General features: G+C 44.9%; 1 protein-coding gene across 2 annotated transcripts; it reads right to left on the bottom strand.

The window, feature by feature from the left end:
* Nucleotides 1-3398: 3398 nt before the first annotated feature.
* SPRY4 (sprouty RTK signaling antagonist 4) lies at nucleotides 3399-19441 on the bottom strand. Of its 2 annotated transcripts, none has more exons than XM_063123296.1 (2): nucleotides 19242-19441; nucleotides 3399-4372 (listed from the first exon to the last, which is right to left on the bottom strand). In XM_063123296.1, the coding sequence occupies exon 2, from the start codon at nucleotides 4324-4326 to the stop codon at nucleotides 3433-3435; it is 894 nt and encodes a 297-aa protein (XP_062979366.1). In that variant the 5' UTR covers nucleotides 4327-4372; nucleotides 19242-19441; the 3' UTR covers nucleotides 3399-3432. The 2 variants fall into 2 exon arrangements, with proteins under 2 accessions (XP_062979366.1, XP_062979368.1); XM_063123298.1 differs by lacking the exon at nucleotides 19242-19441 and adding an exon at nucleotides 5328-5438.
* Nucleotides 19442-21113: the final 1672 nt, after the last annotated feature.

Raw genomic sequence — 21113 nt, 5'->3', positions numbered from 1 at the left:
AAAAAGAAAGTTTATGCTCTGGTAAGTTCACTTGAGAGCCCAGGGAGCTTTGCTTACTTTCAAATATGTGTGGCCATATTATTCTATCCCTATAATACTTAAGTGTCTTGGGACTTGTGGCAGTGTTAAAAGAAGTGCATATAACTTTAGAGTAGAGGATGAGCTGGGGAAGGAAAGGGTTAAAGAAATGGTATGTTGGCTGGTGGGGTGGAGTTGTGGGGAGGGAGAAGGAACCTTTTGTTAGCCCAGCAGCCAAGACCATCTAAAAGGAACAGTGTAATGTTGTCCAGGCTCTTCTTGGGCTGGTCCAACCGGGAAACCTTTCAATGCTCAGCAAGAAACTTGTCAACTTTGTTGCTAGGCCTCCAGTAAAGTGTTGGAGAAACATGCCGACAGGCTGCTAGACCAGAGGGGGGCTTGGAAGATACAAGCAGCTTCATTCTGCTACATTTGCAAAGTCTTTCTTTTTCTGGCCTTTCTATTCTAGCACATGATCCACTTAGATCAGATTGGCATTGACAGATTTTGACACTTTAAAAAACCCATGAAGAAATGTAAGCGGTTTACAACAATGTATAGGAAAAATAAAAGGCCCAGTTTCATTTTTTTTAAAAAAAGAAAAAGTACAAGAAATATAGAAACGTTCTGGGTGAGGATGTATTATGTGTAAATTGGCAAGGTGCTGACCCAGCAGTTTGTTCACTTTCTACGGACAGCCAAGCCAACAAAATGTGCAGTTGATCAATACTGTCCCTCACTAACAGGAACATGAGATACAACAAAGCATATAGATTTAGGTCAATGCAGCGGTGGAGTGAGGGAAGAGACTTGTGGCCCTCCAGATATTTTGCCCTGCAACTCCCATCAGCCCTAACCAGCATAGCCAATGGTGAGGAAACATGGGAGTTGTAGGCCAAAACATCTGGAGAGCCAGAAGTTGCCCACTCCTGGCTTAGGTAATGGGTAGCATTGGGTATGTTGCTGGATGTCCCGTTTATTTATACGCTGCGAACCTGATTTATCGTCCCTTAGAAATTGACAATGATGTATACATTCAATAGTATTTTGCCTAAGATTCTCCTTCTTCCTTCCCACTCCCCCATTGCATGGTTCCCTCATGTTTGTGCAAGAATATACATACAACATACTGTGCCTAACCCAGCAGGAACTTGTAAAACGCTCTCCACTGAAATGAATGGGAATGGCACCAGAGCCCTCTTACATATTCCCCATTCATTTCAATGGGCAGAAATTCCCACTGGAAGTGCCCCAATGTGTTCTTGGCAAGGCAAAGCTATACAAATCAGTATCTGACAACACAGATGTAGTATCCCTTTTTCTGTGAAATACTATATACATAACTGGCAAGTATTATAAATATAAAAAGATTAAAAATATTTCCCAATCAATAAATATATACAGATTTTTTAAAAATAAAAGTCACCCATGCTAAGTAAAAGTGAACAAATTCTATCCCCCCCTCCCCTTGCCTCCCCAAATGGCTCCTCTCAGTATAGTTGTGTATTTAATTTCAAACCAGAAATCACATTTGCTTGAGAATACAATGTGAGTTTGCCTAATTAAATAGGGTAGTTCTTAATCAATCATTACAGCGTGGTAATTCCAAGTTCAACCCACCTCACCTGGTCACAACACAACAGAGACTTAGGATCAGCTTTTTGCATGCAACAAATACCCACTCCATTTGATTTGAGATATTAGCAGACAGTTGTTTTCTGTTTAGCACCTTGTGGTTGTCAATAGAACAGAGTTAATGAACTTTAAGGGAATGCAGCATTGGCCTTAAATATGGGGGCTGCATTGGTCTTAAACAGGGGAGCTGCCTTCCGTTCCTGACTGAAATTTAACTGGCCCTCATGCAATAACCCTGCCCTAGTATGAGCGAATAGATCCACGAGGCCTAAAAGAGCGGGCTACTGAAAACAGTGGGTGGGTTGTAACAAATCTGCATCTCTAGTTCCGCTCCCCCCCCACAAAGTACTTAGCACTAAAATAGGCATATTAAAATTCTCTCTGTATTTACAAAGACACACTATTATACAGAAGAGACCAACATTGAGCAGCAACAATAAAAGTGAGAATTTCAATACCAAGCAAATGCCATTTTGCCAAAACCAGGTCTGTCTTTCGTGGGAGCATGGGGTTGCGTTGATATTTATTTTAAAAACAAACAAAAAACAAACCCAAAATATGTACAAATACATTGTGCTCAGTTTGTATTACCCTTGCAAGAACAAGGTGGAGATTAAGCACCATTGATTTCAACGGGGAGTGAGCTGCTTAAATTTGGCATGAATATGTTTGTGAGATTGGTGGCCTTGAAAATTATGCCTCGTTTTTGCATTGTGAGGTCTTGCTTGTGCGATCCCCTAAATGTGCCCTTTGATCATGCAATAGAATTCATTGAGGTTAAAATGTGTGCTCAGAACCTCCTACCTCTTAAATATGTTGCTAAAAGGGGCCTGCTCTCAAGCACTCCCAGTGGTGGGAACGTCACAGAACAAGCAGGGCTTTAGCTTGCCAGGGCATTTCAGAATCAAAGCCTTATATATCAGTTACTGTATGTCCAATGAAGCGGTTGCCAGTTTCGAGAGCTTGGTGTCACTGATGAAATGAAGGTGTTCCTCCCTGTGTCTATTTTAATGGCCATGCCTTTACAGCAATAAGTTAGAATACAGGCTGTGCACTCTATGGAGTAAGAATAAGTTGGGCTGAGAGAGGTAGAATTGCCGACTTTTCACAGCCTGCAGCTGTGCTTGAACTGGGGCTTGATCTGCCCCAATTAACAGGCAATCATTGATTTCTATGTATCAAGGCAGGGCTACAGAGATCAATTGAACAAAGAACTGCACAATGTACAGAAAGATGTTTTTATATGTAGATGGCTTCAATGGGGGCAACAACCACCACGGCAAAACGAGGCAGTTGGCAACCAGTAATAAATAAGCCTTAAGAGGAGGGGGGGGGGCATGAACGGAATAACCTCTGAGGAATAACAATCCTCGTTCCAGTTACGGATGTACCTGCCAAGCCTATCTGTTAATTATTCTTGCAGCTACGTCGACTAAGCAAACAGCCAACGCTAAGGACCAGAACAGAAGTTTTTGAATTAACCTGGCAGAAGATTTCTGCCTTTGCTCTGCAAAATTTAAGAACCCCCCTTCAGAGCTCCACTGTATAAGTATGGATCACCACTTCCAAAACCCTGAATTCTCCAAAGTGCTTCGGTTCCCAGGAAGAGATATTGATCTTTGTTTGTTGAAAGCAAAAGGCTGACACACGCCAGACTCGCAACACAGGTTATGAAACTCCCTTCCTGTTGTTCCCACCCACCCCAGCCCCTGCATACTTCCCATGCCTGCCTGCCTGCCTGCCTGCCCGCCTGCCCGCCCGCCCTCCTCTCGCCAGAGATCAAAATGGCTTCTCTGGTCTGCTGCCAGCTTTCCCTTCCAGGGAGGCTTTACAGATCACGCTGTTCGTATTTTTACACCGACATCCAGGCCGACTCACATGGTCGTAGCAGCGCTGTGACAGCTTCACGCAGCCGGTAGCCGGCAGGTAGCACAGCAGACACGGCAGGACCAGAGAGAGGGCGCTCATGAAAGACCACCGGGCGCAGCAGTTCGAATGGGAGCAGGAGCAGGGATGGTCGGCGCAGGAGCCCTCGTCGTCCTCGTTGGTGCAGTGGTAGAAGACGCCCTTCACCAGGCACATGCAGGTGGAGTAATTGACCAGGTTCTGAGCCGAGCACAGGCACTCCTGATTGCAGAGCCAACAGGACGGCAGAGTCCTCGGCAGGGCACACTCCTTGCACTTGCATTTTCCACAGGCTTCACACAGCAAGAAGTGCTTGTCCAGCTCCTGAGAGGTCGGCCCCTTCAGATCCAGGGGCTTGCAATTGATCGCCTTGGGCTGTATCCGGACCGCCCTAGGGGAGGACTGGTCTGCCACCGGGGCCGGGGCCATGTGATCCAAAAGCCTCTGATCGGAAGACGTGCTGCTGCTGCTGCTGATGGAGCTGGGCCGCCCGCTGAAGGAGATCCATGGGTGGGTGATGTCTGGCTCGCATCGCTGGGGGTGGAGGGGGGGTTCGTGGTGGCCCCGGGGATGCTTCTGAGCAGCCAGCTGGGCCAAAGTGGGATTGTCAATGTAGTCGTTCTCAATGTGCGTGGTCTTCATTTGGTCAATCGGCAGGATCGTCAGAGGATGCTGCAGCCTGCCATATGGGATACGGCTGTCCAGGACAGGCTGTACCAGGGTGGAATTGGGAACCACGGTAATGTTGTGAGGCATCCGAGGCTCCATTGCTCAGGCTGTCCTTCAGCACTGGGGAACACTGCTTTTAAGTGTCCTGAAAGAGAGAGTGAGGGAAGGGAGAAAGAGCAAAAGAGTTCAGACATTGGCTGGTACTGTCACTGTTCCAACAAGTCCTCATTGCTTTCGCTGTTCCTATGCCAGGGGTGGACATGGAGCCAGTTGCTGTGTAACTCTTTGTGGTGTCAGCCCTATAGAGGTGATAACGTGACTCAGTGGGGGCTGGTGATCAGTGGGGCAGGGCACCTAAATGTAGGTGGGACAAGGAGTTGCAGTAGGCAGAGCCAACTAGAGCATGAGTTCAAAGCAGGGGGTGGGTGGAGAATTCTCCCATGGTTGGGGGTTCAGCATCCTGCCTGCCCAGAAATACCAGCCGCCTCTGACATGACTACACCTGTCTGACTAACAATGAATGGGCTTATGAATGCATTATGGTAATAATGCATTCCAAGCAACATGTTCTACTTTTATCTCTAGGTAGCTGCAAGTCTATCTTCTTGAGAAGGTTTTTGCTTTGTTTTTTGTTTTAAAAGAAGACATCCAGAGGAAATTGTATCTTATCTCAGCCTTTCCCAACCTGGTGCCCTCCAAATGTTTTGCAGTACAACTCCATCAGCCACAGCCATGATGGGAAATGGCCAGGGCTGATGGGATTTGTAATCCAAACTTCTGGAGGGCAACATATTGTGGAAGTCTGTTATATTTTATGCTGCCTGTCTTGATGTTGTCTTTGCCCTGGGGTGGTGAAGATGCATGGCTGAAAAGTCAGGGACATACCCTGACTTTTCCAGCCAGAGCTAGGTCAGCCTGGCTCTTCTGCTGGTCTGGCCTCACTTGGAGCCACTTTGGGGGCGTTCCCAGGCAGAAGGCAACCTCCTACGGGTCGCAGGAAGCTGCTGGAGGGGGAGGGGTGGGCCCAGTGACCCTAATAGCTGCCAGAAAGCCTGTGCTGCCTCCCCTCATTCACACAAGATGTTGCCACTGCTGCGCACCAGCGAGAACGTGGGGTTTGGCAGCAGAGTGGCGCCAACTCAGCGCTGTGAAGGCAGCCCCCAGGATATGGCTGGAAGGAGAAGGAACGACAGAAGAACATAGTCTTTTCAGCCTTTTTTCAGCCTAGAAAAAAAGATCAGTCATGTGAAGAATGTGCATAACAGGGTAACCAATCCAACACTTAGCCTAGTGACTATCCAAGTAGAGATCCTCATGGGTGCACAATTTGTGGTCCTCCTGTTGTTTTGGCCTACAATTCCCATTATTCCTAATCATTGGCTACGCTGGCTAAGATTGATGGGAGTTGAAGGCCAAGACATATGGAGGACCACAAGTGGCTCATCATTGATCTGTATGCACATGTTCATGCTGAACACTATTGACTTTGTCTGAGCCCATATGCAGTGTATTATTTCTCAATTACAGCTTTCTTCCTGTCATGACAATCGAAACTGTAGATGCCAAGTCTAGGCCTTTGAGTTTATTGGCCCACATTCAAATATTGTTTTGATAATCATGCATCCCAGTCTACTTTGTCCTTTACTGATCCCTAAGAGCCAAACTTTAGAATCTTCATAGCAACTTTGAGGGCACCACTGGCTCTATCATATTACTGTATATATGCCCGGGGGAAGCATGGCTCTCCATGGAGAGAAGAATAAGAGTTTACTGGGTTTTTTGTCCCCTCTCTGATGTTTTCAAGATGAATGCAATTGGCCCATTGCTACAATTGGTCAGAAATACAGCACTATTTATCTACCTACCTCCCCACTTTCCCAGCCTCAGGCACTGAATGACCTCAATTGCTGTGGACAAAGGGGTAACTCCCAAAGACCTACTGGCATTATACAGTACTTCAGATGAGACTCACATTGTGCAATTGCCCTGTCTCATTCATGGAATTTTATGGGGTAGTCCAGATGTTGTTGAATTCCATTTATAACTCTCCTTTTGTTTTTCAATTACTTCTTCCCATCTTTTTTCTTACCACAGAAAATATGTTAAGTAGGGAAAGATGAGCCCCGCAATGTCTTTTTAAAAACATCCATGCATAAAAGTACATACATAACAATTTGGGGGAGAGGAAAGTTAATTTGTGATCTATGCAAAATATAGGTACTTCTAAAACCTGGCCTTACTCCGATATATTTTATGAATGGAAAATAGAAGTTTACTCATCCTGGATCTCAGAAATAGGAAGGTTGGCCATTAAGCCACAGAAATGAAGACACTCCCCTGTTCTAGAAGAAATGAAAAACAAACACACTCCTGTTCTCATCAACAGTTTTCAACATGTCTTCTCATGCCTGGAATTCCTATTGTTACGTGTGAATTCACACCCCAATTTTCATTTCAGTGTAACAAATAACCAGGTGATCCACAATTTCCCAAAGCAGTTTTTATTCTATCTCTGGCCTATTTGTCCCAGGAAGTCAGAACTGCACTGGAATTTGGAGCAGCAATATAATGGGCACCCACAACCCTCCCCACAAACACTCTGTTTAACTTCACACCAGTCCTTGCCTAGGTCATAATGGCTATGTTCACATGCAACAGTAGACCATGGCTCTCTGTTATGACAATGTCACAGTAACCCGAGTTGCACCAAAACAACCCACCATGGCTTGTTTACCATTACATCTGAACCCTAAACAATGGTTAATCCTAATTATATTTTGTTGGAACGTTTGTTTATGAAGCTGGCTTGCCTTAGCAATTGTTGATTGATCACAGTTTGGGGTTGAAACGTAACATTAAACTGTGGTTAATCTAAAATGGAAACTTCTGGTCTCCTTGCATCTGCACAAGAGGAGGCAGGAAGTGAACAAGCCTGAGGTTGGCTGTGGCTTGTCCTTGTGATGCCAAACTGGGGGCAGGGGTAACCCTTGGACCTCCAGATATTGTTGGACTCCAGTTCCCATCAGCCCCAGCCAGCATGACCAAAGATCAGGTGATGGATATTGCAATCCAACAACATTCAAAGGGCCGATGATTCCCTACCCCCATGATAAACCATGATTATGCAAATATAGCCAATCTGTTTTCCACTGGTTCAGTCCCCTTCTTTCCCAGTAAAATAAGCAGAAGAAAAATTACTTGACAGTGTATTTTTTAGGCCCAGCTTCTAAAAACATTGTTGTTGTTGGCCTCAATGCTCTAGACTAGAAAATAAAAGAAGGCAAAAGTAACATCACACATCCTCTGTCTGCCCTCTGAAAACAGAATTGAGTGACCTAGCTGAAAATCAGAGCAGAGGGCACAATATCCTTGAAAATATTCATACTATTTTTCACCCAAACACCAAGCTGCATAATATTTGGCTTAAATACTGTTTACTAGCTGACCCATCTATTGCTAGTCCCTAGTTTCATTGGAAGAGTGCAATTTACACTGGAGGCCTTCCAGAGATTCAACTGTAGTGTAGGACATGAAACCACAGGAAGCAACTAAACTTAAATCAAAGAACGGATATGGCTTGGTTCAAATTTAGAGACTTCACATTGTTTTCTGGTGGAGCTGCCACTTCCTTGCAGTGACCTTTATATTATTTATTAATTATTTTTTTTTAAAAGATCATTTTAAAGAAGCAGCCAACCAAAAAACATTCTTAGTTAGGTTGAGAGGAGAGGCTGTTGAAATCTGTAGAAGCAGAGAGACAATTAGATGAGGAAGAGTGGAAGAAAACAAAGATTCTAATATTCAGAGAAAAAGATGAGAACAGGCAAAGTTAACATCATAATAAGAAATGCAGAGAGAGAGAGAGAGAGAGAGAGAGAGAGAGAGAGAGAGAGAGAGAGAGAGAGAGAGAATACACCAGATGCACACACACACAGCACATTCCAGGAAAAAGCCTAATCCTATACAGGTCTACTCAGACATAAATTCCACTGAGTTTAATGGGTTTTACTCCCAGGTAAATGTGTACAGGACTGCAACTGTAAGCATTTTAAGCCTAATCTATTTCAAATGGAGCACATGTACCTAACACGTACAGTGCTTTACTCTGGCTAGATTTGATTTTGGCCCATGCATTTAGCGTGAATACAGATGTATCTTTAAAAGAGAACTCATTGCTTTTTTTCTCCCATGGTGTCAGCCTGGCTGCACCCCCACCACATGACATCACAACACTTTCCACAGTATTAGTAATTTACATGCACACCTCTCTCTCTCTCTCTCTCTCACACACACACACACACGTGTGTTAAGCACATAAATTACACACACACACACACACACACACACAATCTGTATCTATGTATACATGTATGCACTCACCTATATATGCACACACACATAAGTACATACTTGTATGCACATTCACACACTTTATAAAAAAAGGAAAGCACATTTTTAAAGAGCTGCAGAAATACTATGCAGGTGGGTGGGTTTGTGATGCTGCAAACGCCAGCCAATCAGTGCTGAGTATACCAGGTTCCTACTGCAAACTAGCATAACCAGTTTCTCTTGAACTCAATCCTTGATAGGGAATTTTATGTCTAGAGAGAGAGAGAGCAGTGAGTGTGCTTGAACAGTTGGCAATAACAGTCAAAGTGTGTCTGTATTCACACTTAGCTGATCATCAACAAGTTCAGCTCGACTCATTTAGTGACGCACTGATGTGAATAAGGGGATAGCATGCAGCTAAGAATAAAATGAAATGTATGCTGCCTTCTAGCAGGATCAAACATTCTGTACCATAAACAGCAGTATTATTTAGCCCAGCCTACTGGAGTATGGGGGCACCTTTGATCTGAATTGGGAAGGGGCCCAGAGTGGAGGTTTGAAATTAAACTGGGCTCAGGGACCTCCACCCATGGCCAGCACATATTGTACATTATAGTTTTCTGGGATACTTCACAGCATATTGGGAGCTCGAGAACAGTATGTGTTTTGCAAGTCCAGGAACAAGATAAAAATTATCTCTAGTCAATAGTGAATAAACTTCCGGTGGCATTGCCCTTTATGCCAATGTCAGGTTTTAACAATTTTTTTTCCTTTACCTCAGTCACTCAGTGTCATCCATCTGTTCATTAGAAACAACACACACACCCTCCCAAAGTATCAGGTGTCCACTGGCATCTTGAAGTTAGGGATTTTAAAAGCCTCTAATACACATGAAACCTCTCGAAGTTCTAAAAAATAAAATAAAAAATACACCCACAAGAAAAACTTCACTAGCAAAAAGCGGATTTAGGGATTTTCTTTTGCTGAAACAAGGGCCAGTGTCAAAAGTCTTTACTGAAGGTCAGAATATATTATCCATAATTCAGTGTGTTAATTGCTTGCCTGGATCATACACAGGAGAATTTTAAGCTTTAAAGCTTAAAGATGTGTATTATTATTTTTGTTGAGGAGTTGGTTTTCAATCTTGGCTGTTGATGATATAAATATTGACAGAGACAGATAATAGCTGTGAGATTAAGATGGGCCATCACACACCATTTATTTCAGTGACTACAGAATCACAGAATCAAGCACTGAAAAAGGTGAGCATTAACCAGAACATAAATCTTATATTTTAACTTTATTTATTTATTTATTTATTTATTACATTTTTATACCGCCCAATAGCCGAAGCTCTCTGGGCGGTTCACAAAAATTAAAACCACAGTAAAACACCCAACGGTTTAAAACACAATTACAAAATACAGTATAAAAAGCGCAACCAGGATAAAACCACACAGCAAAGTTGATATAGGATTAAAATACAGAGTTAAAACAGTAAAATTTAAATTTAAGTTAAAATTAAGTGTTAAAATACTGAGTGAATAAAAAGGTCTTCAGCTGGCGACGAAAGCAGTACAGTGTAGGCGCCAAGCGGACCTCTCTGGGGAGCTCGTTCCACAACCGGGGTGCCACAGCGGAGAAAGCCCTCCTCCTAGTAGCCACCACTTTATGGCTTTTGAAACAAAATGTATGACTGGACTGCAGGTTTATGGCTAATAAGACCATCGTACTTATGCCTATTTACTGCCACCATGAATTGGATGGGGTAGGATGGGGTGAAACACAGTAATCTAAGAGCTAATTTAAATATTTAGAAACCCCATGAACACCACTTTAGAATGCAAGTGAGAGAATAAGTGTTTGAACATTTCCCACCTTAAAAGAACTCACTGCACATGGAAACCTCATCAGGAAGGAGTATTTTGTCCTAAATATTTTTCCTGACATGCTAGCTTTCCACATAAAGGGAAGTCTATTTTTAATGTGTGGAACATTCAGACATGCAGTCCTCCCTCCACTAGTACTCAGAAGTACTACAGTTCAGGAAGATCTGCACTTCACTCTGCTTCTGAACACTTGAAATCAGCTTGAACCAAGAAGCCCTGTGGGCCTAGGCGTGATGAAGCCTCCATGCAACAGCATACATCCACCTTGTTTTGTTGCAAGTAAGGGTTTTCCACTTGAACAGCTTTCACCAAAGAGCCCTCAAATCTGTCTCGAGATTACATCTCAGTTACATGCATAACACAATGCATTGTTTCTTTGTTACATCTGGATTCCATCCATCCTTCAGAGAGATATACAGGGGGTTCCTGTAGTCTCCCATTTAGATACATAGGCTTGTCCTGACCTACTTAGTCTCAGAGATGAAACTACATCCACCATTTACTGGAATTATCTACTTAAGATTGGCATAATGGTCAGAGTTTGATGGAGAGACCATATAAAGGAATAAAGGGAGACACCAGATAGAAATGAGACATGACAGGTTCTGCTTTAAAGATAGAATAAAAATGTGCATGGAATAAATCACCTCATGTAAAGCATGCACCAGCCATTTCCACAATATGTGTGCTTCACCTCCGCTGGCAAATCTGGACTTTATGCGGGAAGTATAAACCTTGGCTTACTGTAAGGTACATTACTTCAAGCTAAACGTTTGTTTGCTGGCGTGGTAAGTCAGAGGAAGTTGATTTAACACCGTTTGCAGGTCCTGAGCATTTTGCGAAGGTTTGGGGCTCTGTGTTATGGAGGAAAGAAAGAAATGGAGTCGCTACTAGGCCTAGAGATCTAAGACATTGAAAACTTCGTATTGAGGTCACACAACGAACAACAAGTTGAAGAGAATTACTAAAAAACTTTGAAATTAATTTTAATGGGTCATATAGGACAGCGGTACATTTGGCCTTGGGTCTATGCTTTTATATCAGACGGAGCTTGAAGAGGGGAAGAGCTTTACAGGCAAAAAAACAAACCAATCAACCCCCCCCCCCCAACCCACACACATAGCTGGGGGCGGGGGAGAGGTGGATGGCCCTTTTGCTTGCTTTTATTGCAAATTGCAACTGCCAAAGCAAAAATATATCTAAACAACAAAATGACATACAGGCCAGGCTCCCCACCCCCCGCCCATATTTTGCAGCTTTTAATTCAGAGACAACTTGCATGTCAAGGTCATTCCCACTTAGCCATCTGTTTTTAGTCACTAGTGCAGTCTTCCCCAACCTATAGGGTCCTCTATATGCTTTGGACTTCAACTCCCATCAGCCCCAATCAGCATGGGTAATAGTCAGGAATGCTGGGGGTTATAGTTCAGAACATCTGGAGGGCATGTGGTTGGGGAAGACTGCACTAGTGTTTGGATTCCATGATTCAACCTCACCATGGGCTTGCCAATGGATTACCAGTGCAATAGGGCAAGAAAGAAGAGATATTGGTTGCTAATGATTTAGATGGCAGCTATTTCTCATGAGATTCAATTCCTTGTCTTAGATGCTTACTCCAATTTTGCCCGTGCTCCATAAACATAGCCTTTCAACTCAACTTTTGGACCCAATACACTACAGTGCTAATTAGCTGTCAGGTTCAAGTACAAGCTCAAGTTCAAAGCTTGCCTTTAGAGATGCAACCCAATAATCTAGAAGAATTTTCAGTCTGCTGGATTATCAGTTTTATCCTTTAGTAAGCCTAAGCCTATGCAGCTATCACCAAGCTAAAATGAAAGTATATTAGAAAGGGAAACCTAGTACAGCCATCAGAAAGAAGATATCCTTCCCCTGAGGACTCAAATCAGTACAGTAGCACTATAAACTGAAGTCCAAAATATAAGAAAATTTAACAAGTCTGTTGCAATAGACTCACCAGCTCAAATGTGAATTGCCAAGAGAGCTTCGGCTATTGGGCGGTATAAAAATGTAATAAATAAATAAATAAATAAATACAATGTGGATGTGGAGTGGAGCTGTTTTGTTTGCGCTAGCAAAATCCATAACACATACAAGGCATTAGTCAGGAAGTCATAGATTACTTCAAATAAACTTCCAGTAGTTTAAGATCCATGCTTTCCCTGTTCTAACTTCATCTTTAGCTGAACTTGTTCACTCTACATGACTTGACAACCTAGATAATTTACAACAGAGGTAGGCAATTTGGTGCCATCTGGTTATTTTGGATTACAGCTTGCATCAGCCCCAGCCAGCATGTCAAAGGTCAGGTATTATGGACCTTGTAGCCCAAAACTTCTGGAAGACACTGGATTCCTTACTCCTAACTTACAAGAATTTAAGAAGGACACAGAAAAAAGGCATTGGGCAAAAGGCGGGATACAAATAAATATAATAATACTTTAGGTTTGTCAAGAGACACTAGGTCATCTGTAGTTTTCCTAAATCCCCCCCAAAATCTATTATGAAAGCCAATAGTATATTCTGATAAGTATACAAAACTCTTACTAGCCTGGGTAAAAACAACAACCCCTAATTGCATTTAATATTTATCCCACACTTCCTATAGAAAACTCAGAGTGGTTTACATGAAGCTACCAGAAGTCTCCCATTCAGATTCAACAATGCTAACGTACTGTATCAAGTGTTCCCAGGCTAATGCAACGAATACACAATGATATTGATCTCTGTCCAATACAAATACAAGTATGAATTTGGCTCCCACAAAGTCTAGCACACTAATCGTCAGACAAGGCCTAGAAAAACACACCTTAACAAGGGGTCACCTGCCAGCATTGTCATGTGGAGAACACCTTGAACTAGAAATGGAACATTAGCTGAAAGCCATATGGTGTGGCAGAGTGTCAAATTAGGACAGGGAGGACCTGGGTTCAAACCCCAGTAAGCCATGAAGCTCACTGTATGACCTTGGGCCAGTAACTACACCTCAGCCTAACCTACCTCACACGATTGCTGTGAGGCTTACATTCTTGAAGGATAGGCTGGGGAGAGAGAAATAAGACTGTACAGATTTTTAACTGATCTGCCAAAACTCAGAAGGAAAAAGAGATGCCAACAGAAATGTTAAGACAATGGAGAAATCCACTAGGCACACTATCATAGAGTGTTCATTCATTACAATGGGCATGTCTGGAATTCCACATATGCCCCATTGAAGTAAATGGGATGTGCAACATCTCAGCCTGGCCGGCTGCGCATTGCTTTAAGAGGACAGCTGAAATAAAGTGACAGCTATTCTTAAATATTCAAGGCTGCCAATAGTTCCAGGGAAATCTGTATGTAGTACAAGATGTAGATTCATTATGTATTGAAACCTATAGCGCATTTCCCCGTTCCAGAGGGAGAACACTGCACTGCATTCACAACACACATTGTGAAATCCCAAAGATCAGTAAGAAAGTCGAACCCTCCATGATCACGGCAGGTAATTAAGGCCATCCTTTATAAATGGAAGCAAACTTCTGCAGGTTGATCAGCCAACTTTTAGCCTCAAGCCCAAAGCAGTGACAATTTCTTGGTACGGAGCACTTGATAGTGTGAGATAGAGATTTATGATGGCACCTCTCAGACTAACTGATTACATATCCCTAACAAATGAAGTATTCTGTGTAGTGGCTTGATCCCTCCTCAGACTAACTGGAATTATGACCAGTTAGTCTGAGAGGTGCAATTAAAATAAATCTGTATTGCATGCTATAGGGTACTCTGTACCAAGAAATTGTGACAGCGCAGAGCTGACTGATGTACCTGAGAAAGTTACCTTTTACCTACAGACTATTACATGAAAATGGTTGGAACCTGCCATGGCAAGACACACTGGTTTGAAATAATAAAGCTCCTTGCTTCCACCAGTAGGAAATTGAATGGATGACAATGTGGCTGCCCTCCAGATGTGCTGATCTACAAAACCCATTCTCTCCCAGCCAGCACAGCTGTAGTCCAACACGTCTGGAAGGCTCCTTCAACCAAGTACCTCAGAGATTTTACTGCAAAGTTATATCAAAATGGCGCTCTGATCACCTCAGGCAAAATGGGAAGTAGGTAATGAGTATATTAAAGCCGCACTCCTGTGCTCACGTCCTTGTGAGTTAACAGAATTTGCCTGATTCCCAAGTAGATGGTCAGAGTATTAGTTTCATAACTGAGGAAATGAGATGTACACTCTAAAATTAGTGTAGATTCATATAATTGTTGTAAACTATCCAGCGAGCTCTGGCTATAGGGGTGGTATAAAATTATCATTATTATTATTTATAATAATTATTATATCTCTTTCTCACTCATGACAGTTTTTCTAGATGGACATGATGGGCTTTGCCAAGTCATGCTGTCTTTTACAATTTATTATTATTATTAGATAAAACTTAAGACAAAAATCTACCACCACCCCTCCATCCCCTTCTTCTCCAATGTGGAAACATTCCATGATTTATCCTATATACTAACAGTAAACTCCTTCTCCCAAGTGTGGATCCTTAAGTATCCAAAATGTCACTAATCTATACACAAGAGGAAGGCATCAACCCAAGGGTTGCAGATGTACAAATATACTTTAGGGGGAAAACCTAAGACGGCAAAAAACAAACACTGTGGCTTAGTGGCCAAAGAACACTGACTGGGTGAGAGTGGGGTGGGAGAAAGGATTGGAGTATCTTGCAAGAGGGGATGTCTGGCTGGAATCCTGAGCATGAGCACTCCACACTGCAACATTTTGTTGTGGGTTCCACTTAAAGAGATGCTTTCAGTTGTGGTAGCCTTTCTTTCCTTCATAGTAAGGAGCTTGAATATTTCATAGGATACTATCCAAGAATGATATTTCAATCAAATGTACGTGGTATAATCTAGCCAAGGCCAGCTGGACTGGAGAATTAAGTGTGACTGGATTGTGCCCTTAGAAAAAGAACAGAAAACCTGATGATGACTATAAAGGAGAATGTAAAGCAGTGTTAGAAGTGAGAAACATGGGGAATTTTAAGTTACCTCCCCCCCCCCACAATGGTCAAGAAAGAGCAGAAACCTTCTGAACTGAACAAACGTGCAATAGCTGTGGAACTTTAACTGCTCTTGTTGAATGTCCCAGAGAAGCCTGGCATGAATTGAGAGGGAATAAGAAAGTATTCATTCCTCTTGGACAAAGGACTTCTGGAAAGAAACAAGGCAACAGGGAAAGAATCTGAAGAGAAACACTTTCTCTCTGAGCAAACCTAGAGTGCACTTTTTTTTTTTTTTTGGTGCCATCATGATGGAGGTAGCTTACCTGTCAAATGCTTAAGATTGGTCCAGAAATTGTCATGCCATAGAGAAACACCACACTACAATAGGTTCATTCAAAGAAAACAAAGAGGTGTCATTCCAATGTGCCATAACTCTTGACAGTCATGGCTGCCATCTCTCATCGATGCCTGAGCAGGTAAACCTGCAGAAGGAGAGTGTGGCTTGAAGATCAGTATCTGACAGCATGACCAGGCCTCATGCCCTGCTGCTCTGTGCATTGTGTAAATCATTTATACTGCGGCAAAGTGTTAATTTGCCCTGGGTGCCAAGAGAAGATAGAGTGTCACCATTGTTGAGGAGCAGGGCCTGGTTTGATCAACCTGGGGTCCTCCAGATGTGTTGGACAACAACTTCCATTACCCCCAGCCAACATGACCATTGGACATGCTGGCCAAGAGTGATAGGAGTTGTAGTCCAACACAGCTGGAGAGCACCAGGTTGGGGAAGGCTGCTCTAGAGCCATCTTACTTAATGTGCTGGAGAAAGTGACACTGCTGTCCTCACTAGGGCCTGCCTGTGTGAACAGCAGCTTGAAAACCAAACTCTGACTAAAGATACAGTTCATCAGAACCCTATCAATCACAGTGCAGAAAAAAGCAAAGGGCAGCTGAAGGATTTCCCTGCTTGCTTGATTTCAGATGAGAAGTAGAGGGGTTCTCTCAGACTGATCAAGCCAGCAGTAGGAAAGGAGCAATTGTTAACAAGAATCAAATTACTTGTAAGCACTGCAGGATGAGCAGGGGTGCAGGAAGGCAAACTAGTATCCACCTTCACAACACCCAATAGCGCTGAAAGAATTTACACTATTCCAATCGGCACTACTTGAAATGTATCAACAGGTATGCATTAAAAGATTTGCTTCAACCCCATGATATCTTACTTAGGTTTAAACAACATACTATAATCAAGCAAACTGGTTTCCAATTTCTTCATCAACTATTTAGTTCACCGCCCCAAGCCCTACTAAATCAAGGGAACTGAATGACCTCATGTGCAGCAGTCTTACTTTTTCAGAAAAACTAAGCTAGATAACAGGGACTACATCCTTGAGAGAAGTCATATTAATATATAGGGCAAGACATTAAATGGGTGTCAGTGATTGTGAAATTCTAGAGTTGGGGTGGCTGACCCACACCTTTAGGAGGATTGTGGCCAAGTGCTTGTTCATTTCTGTTCAAATGGTGGAACCCCCTTTTTTTCTTTTTACACAGAAGGCATCCAACCGCCTAGCAATTCATTTTTGTACAATAAAGATGCAAATTGAGCAATAAGGCAGAACATGGTCAATGGTGCTCTGTTGGTGTCAGATTAGGAATGCAAGATATTGTAAGGGATCTCACACACACACACACACACACACACACAGAGGTTTCTTGCTGCCATTTTATGAAGCCCAATAACAGGCTTATAAAGATAATATCTCTGTGCATAAACAGAGTTAGTCATAAGTTAATATAAACACTTTTGTTTTACACTTTAGAAGATTAGCCTCAGTCCTTTTTCAGGACGAAGGCATTCTTTCTTTAAGAAGGTAATACCAACCCAGAATTCCTAGCATGACTGGAACACTGTAGCCTGCAGAAAGCCTCACATTTATCAAATGGAGACATCCTCAATAGGGCTCCAATAACTTGAGAGCAGTCTTCCCCCCCCCCCTGCGAAACGCCACTTCTCTATCATTCATGTTTATATTAAGGGGACAAGTGAGCTGGTGGAAGGAAGCCAGTCGAGGAGATCATTGTAATTCAGTGCACAAGTTTACAATACTCCTTTTAAAAAGACTCCAGATCAAGGAAGCTAGGTTAAATATTGAACATACTGATTAGTGATGGGGGCGGGCAGGGAAGGAAAGCGAGAGAAGGAAGGGGCTGAGGAAAGAGCTTTAAAGCTAAAGCTGCAATCTCTGCAGACAGCACACTTTCCTCCTGAATTTTATTTTTGATATCATCCAAAACAAGGTCATTATAGCAAGGAGGAGGAGAAGGAGGGCCATTTTCTGATTTTATTTTATAAAAGAAAACCAAATCGTCTCTAAACTGGGAGGGGGCTGGGAAGCCATCTGTGTTAACATTTCTTATCGCCTCACTTAGGATGAGGAGGGGGAATGGGCTTGACATTGACATTTCAGGGTCTCTTGGACCGCAGCCATGCCAGGTTCTCCTGCAAGACATGATATGCTGTCATCATCATCCTCCAGAGGGTGGGGAGAGAGATGAATTGTCTCCCTCCTCCCTCGATGGATGCCGCCCACTGCCAAGAGCTGCGAACCCTAGTCTTGTTTGGCCTCCTGGCCAGGCCCATGACGCTTGTGCGGCTGTCCTCCGCTTCCTGCCCTGGACAGACAGTCCTGCGAGGGTTCTAGTCTCCTCTGGATCTGCAAGGCTGTGACGCCACGGCTGGGGCCAGCAGAAATGCAGCCCTCGCCTCCGTTTGCACTACGCCATAGGCGGAGAAGGCCCCAGCAAGATCCACGACTCTCTCGCTCTCCCTCCCTCCCTGTTTGCTGCGCACAGGTACAGCCGGAGAGCTCTTGGCGCACCCAACCTGAGCACTTTGGTTCCAAGGCAGATGCCAGCAGCCCAGCTTATCTCAAAGTTCAAAGCCGGAGCAGCCAGAGAGCCCCACGAGGGAGAGGATGTGGATGGGCAAAAGGTGAGGCGAGCCTTTCCACCCAGGAAAGCAAGAGGCAGCCTTGTTAACCTGAAAGGAAACGCCAGGGAGCAAAGGTCAGGCAGGCAGTAAGAGCGGGCGGGCGGGCGAGCGAGCGGGCCTCTCAAGGGCCCCCTGTTTACGCAGGAGTCTCCGGAGCCCCTTGCAGCCCGCCAGCCCGCGAGACGGACGGAAAGCGGCGCAAGACGGGCCAGCGGGGAAGAGCGGCGTTCGCTGCGCCCGGGCACGGCGCCGTTTGTCAGTCCGGAGGCGCGTGGGTTGATTCATCCCTTCCGCAGCAAAGGCAGGGAGAAGCCCAAGGGGCGAAGTGCTCCTCGAGCCGGGAATGGGGCTGGGGGCCGGGGGCCGGCGGGCGCTTCCCTCGGCTTGTTCTGTTTGCGCTTTAAACCCTCACACCAAGGACGTCCTGGTACCAAAGGAAGCCCGGCGGTCTTAGTGCCAAATGCAGAAAAGAGGGGTACAGCGATCGCCGTCACGCAGAGCCAGATTGTACAAGCACCGCGAGCAGAGCACAAATTCTTTTCTTTTTTAAAAAAGAACGTTCATACATTCTCATCCTCTCTCTCTCTCTCTCTCTCTCTCTCTCTCTCTCTCTCTCTCTCTCTCTCTCCACACACGCACGCGCGCGGGTAGGTTTTTGTTGAACGACACACGCTTTCCCCGCAGAAGGTCAGTTCAAGACATCCAGAAAGGGAGCGAAACGTTCCCCACTACGGGGCATGATTTTTCTTTCACCCCGTCTATTTTACCCACAAAGATGAACTGCCTACTTACTTTAAATAATCCAGCCAAGATCATCTCTCAACAAGCGAGTTAATCCTAAATCCGAGATTGATCACGAGCTGTACCTGCAAGGGGGAAAAAATTGGCACGAGCCGCCACCCCCCAGTTCTCAGGGAACGACCTACAAGTGCTGCGCTGTCAGCAGCAGCAGCAGCAGCAGCAGCAGCCGCCGCTTCCCCTTGCTTCGCTATTGCAACAACTGCTGCCTGGGAAAATGGCTATTTTATGAATGGGAGGGAAAGGATCTCGTCTGCGCATGCCTGTCCTCCCAAGTCTATGAATGGGTGGGCACTGGAGTTCTAAAACGCATGCTCCGCTCTCATTTATGAATGGGGAGCCGGAAGGGAACTTGTTGCAAGTTAAGGATGGATGTAGGCTGGTGTTTTTTTGGTGTGGCTTTTTTTTTTATGAATGAAACGCGGCAGCTGCAGGCAGCTGCGCATGCACCACACGCACGCACGCACGCACACACACACACACACACCAGCCTTGGGCTGAAGGTAAAGGAAACCGCATTACAGGGAGGGAGTGCGTGTACGGTTCAGACAGAAGGAAAGGGGAAATCGGACGTGGCGGAGGAATGCCATTTATCTCTGAGATGGCAGGAGGCTGAGAGCAGCGCTCGCGAAGGAGCGCGTGACGGTGGGGCGTAAGCGAGAGAGGCGGCATGCGGATGGAGGCCACCGCGGCTATTTCACCTTGCAGATGTGAGGCTAACTCCAACCCGTCGCCACCACCCCCCTCCTCGCGTCCCGGGACCGCTACCAGCCCAAATTGCAAGGCTGCATTTCAACCCGTCCTTTCCCGCAGCCAGCCAGGGACAATCAAGGGCGATCTCGGGGCTGCGGAGAGGTGCCGCGTCCCGAGGCTGCCCTTTCAAAGCGCAAAAACCTTAGTGGATTGGAAGCCGGCAAATTTCAGTGGCCTTCCGAAAGTGAAGCAGACACCGCGGAGGAAAACCCTTGCGTGGGTCTCTCGCCCCCGCCACTAAGGTTGCTGGTTCTGCTGTTTTCATGTTGGGCCTGTTCTTTTCCCCAAGAGCCGCGGTCGTGACTCGGGATTGTTCTATTTCATTTCTTTTTCATTAAAAGTGCATTCTCCGTTTGGGGGCGGCGTGGGTCGGGGGACGTAAACACACACACACAGACACACACAGAGACTTTCCTCTCCATCTACGCCGAGCAGATTCCTAATCATTGCTCAGCTGATCCACGATTGCTGCCTTCATCATGCTGTCGTGAGCGAGGGGGAAAGTGGCGAAAAGGAAAACGTGAGACAGGGACGTCATGTAATCCGGGGCTCAGCCCCAGCCCCTCTTTTCAAAGCCAGGGCTCAAAGCCTGGATCATGAGAAACGGTAGGAAGCAACAGCAGATGTCAAGTACCTAACCTCCGCGCTGAGGGCCTACAACCAGCCGCCGTAAGGCCGGGATTAGGAGAAGGCCTCTGCTGAGCCTGGACTTCCTCGCTTTGTTTTAATCGACGGGAAGACCCCTTTCTCTCCCGCGGGAGGGGCTTCTAGACGGAGGGGCTCCGAGCGCTGCTACCAATCCAAACGCATTCCCGTCCTTCCTTCCTTCGCGGATTTTTTTTTTTTTCTGGCGAGAAAAAAGACGCAAGAAGCGGTGGGAAAGCACGGGTGGGTTCGTACAGATGGAAGAAGGCGCGGGGGCAGGCATCTGGATGCCTCCCCCCGTAAAATTCTGTGAACGAGGCCGGGTGATTGCTCAAGCCTCAGCTGGAAGCAGCACCCAAAAGTGTTTTATTCCTGCATAAAACACAAAGGCAACCGTGTCGGCCATAAGAGGTGAGGGGCGGGGGGAGCCAGAGTAATAGCTTTATTAGGCCAGGCCAGAGATCATTA

Source organism: Elgaria multicarinata, chromosome 3 (genome assembly GCF_023053635.1).
Source record: "Elgaria multicarinata webbii isolate HBS135686 ecotype San Diego chromosome 3, rElgMul1.1.pri, whole genome shotgun sequence".
Classification (NCBI taxonomy): Eukaryota; Metazoa; Chordata; class Lepidosauria; order Squamata; family Anguidae; genus Elgaria; species Elgaria multicarinata.
Note: the sequence above shows the minus strand (reverse complement) of the source record. Positions and strands in the feature narration are given on the sequence as shown.

What these genes read in the sequence shown, in the direction of transcription:
- SPRY4 (XM_063123296.1), bottom strand. Translation starts at nt 4,326, where the DNA reads ATGGAGCCTCGGATGCCTCACAACATTACCGTGGTTCCCAATTCCACC.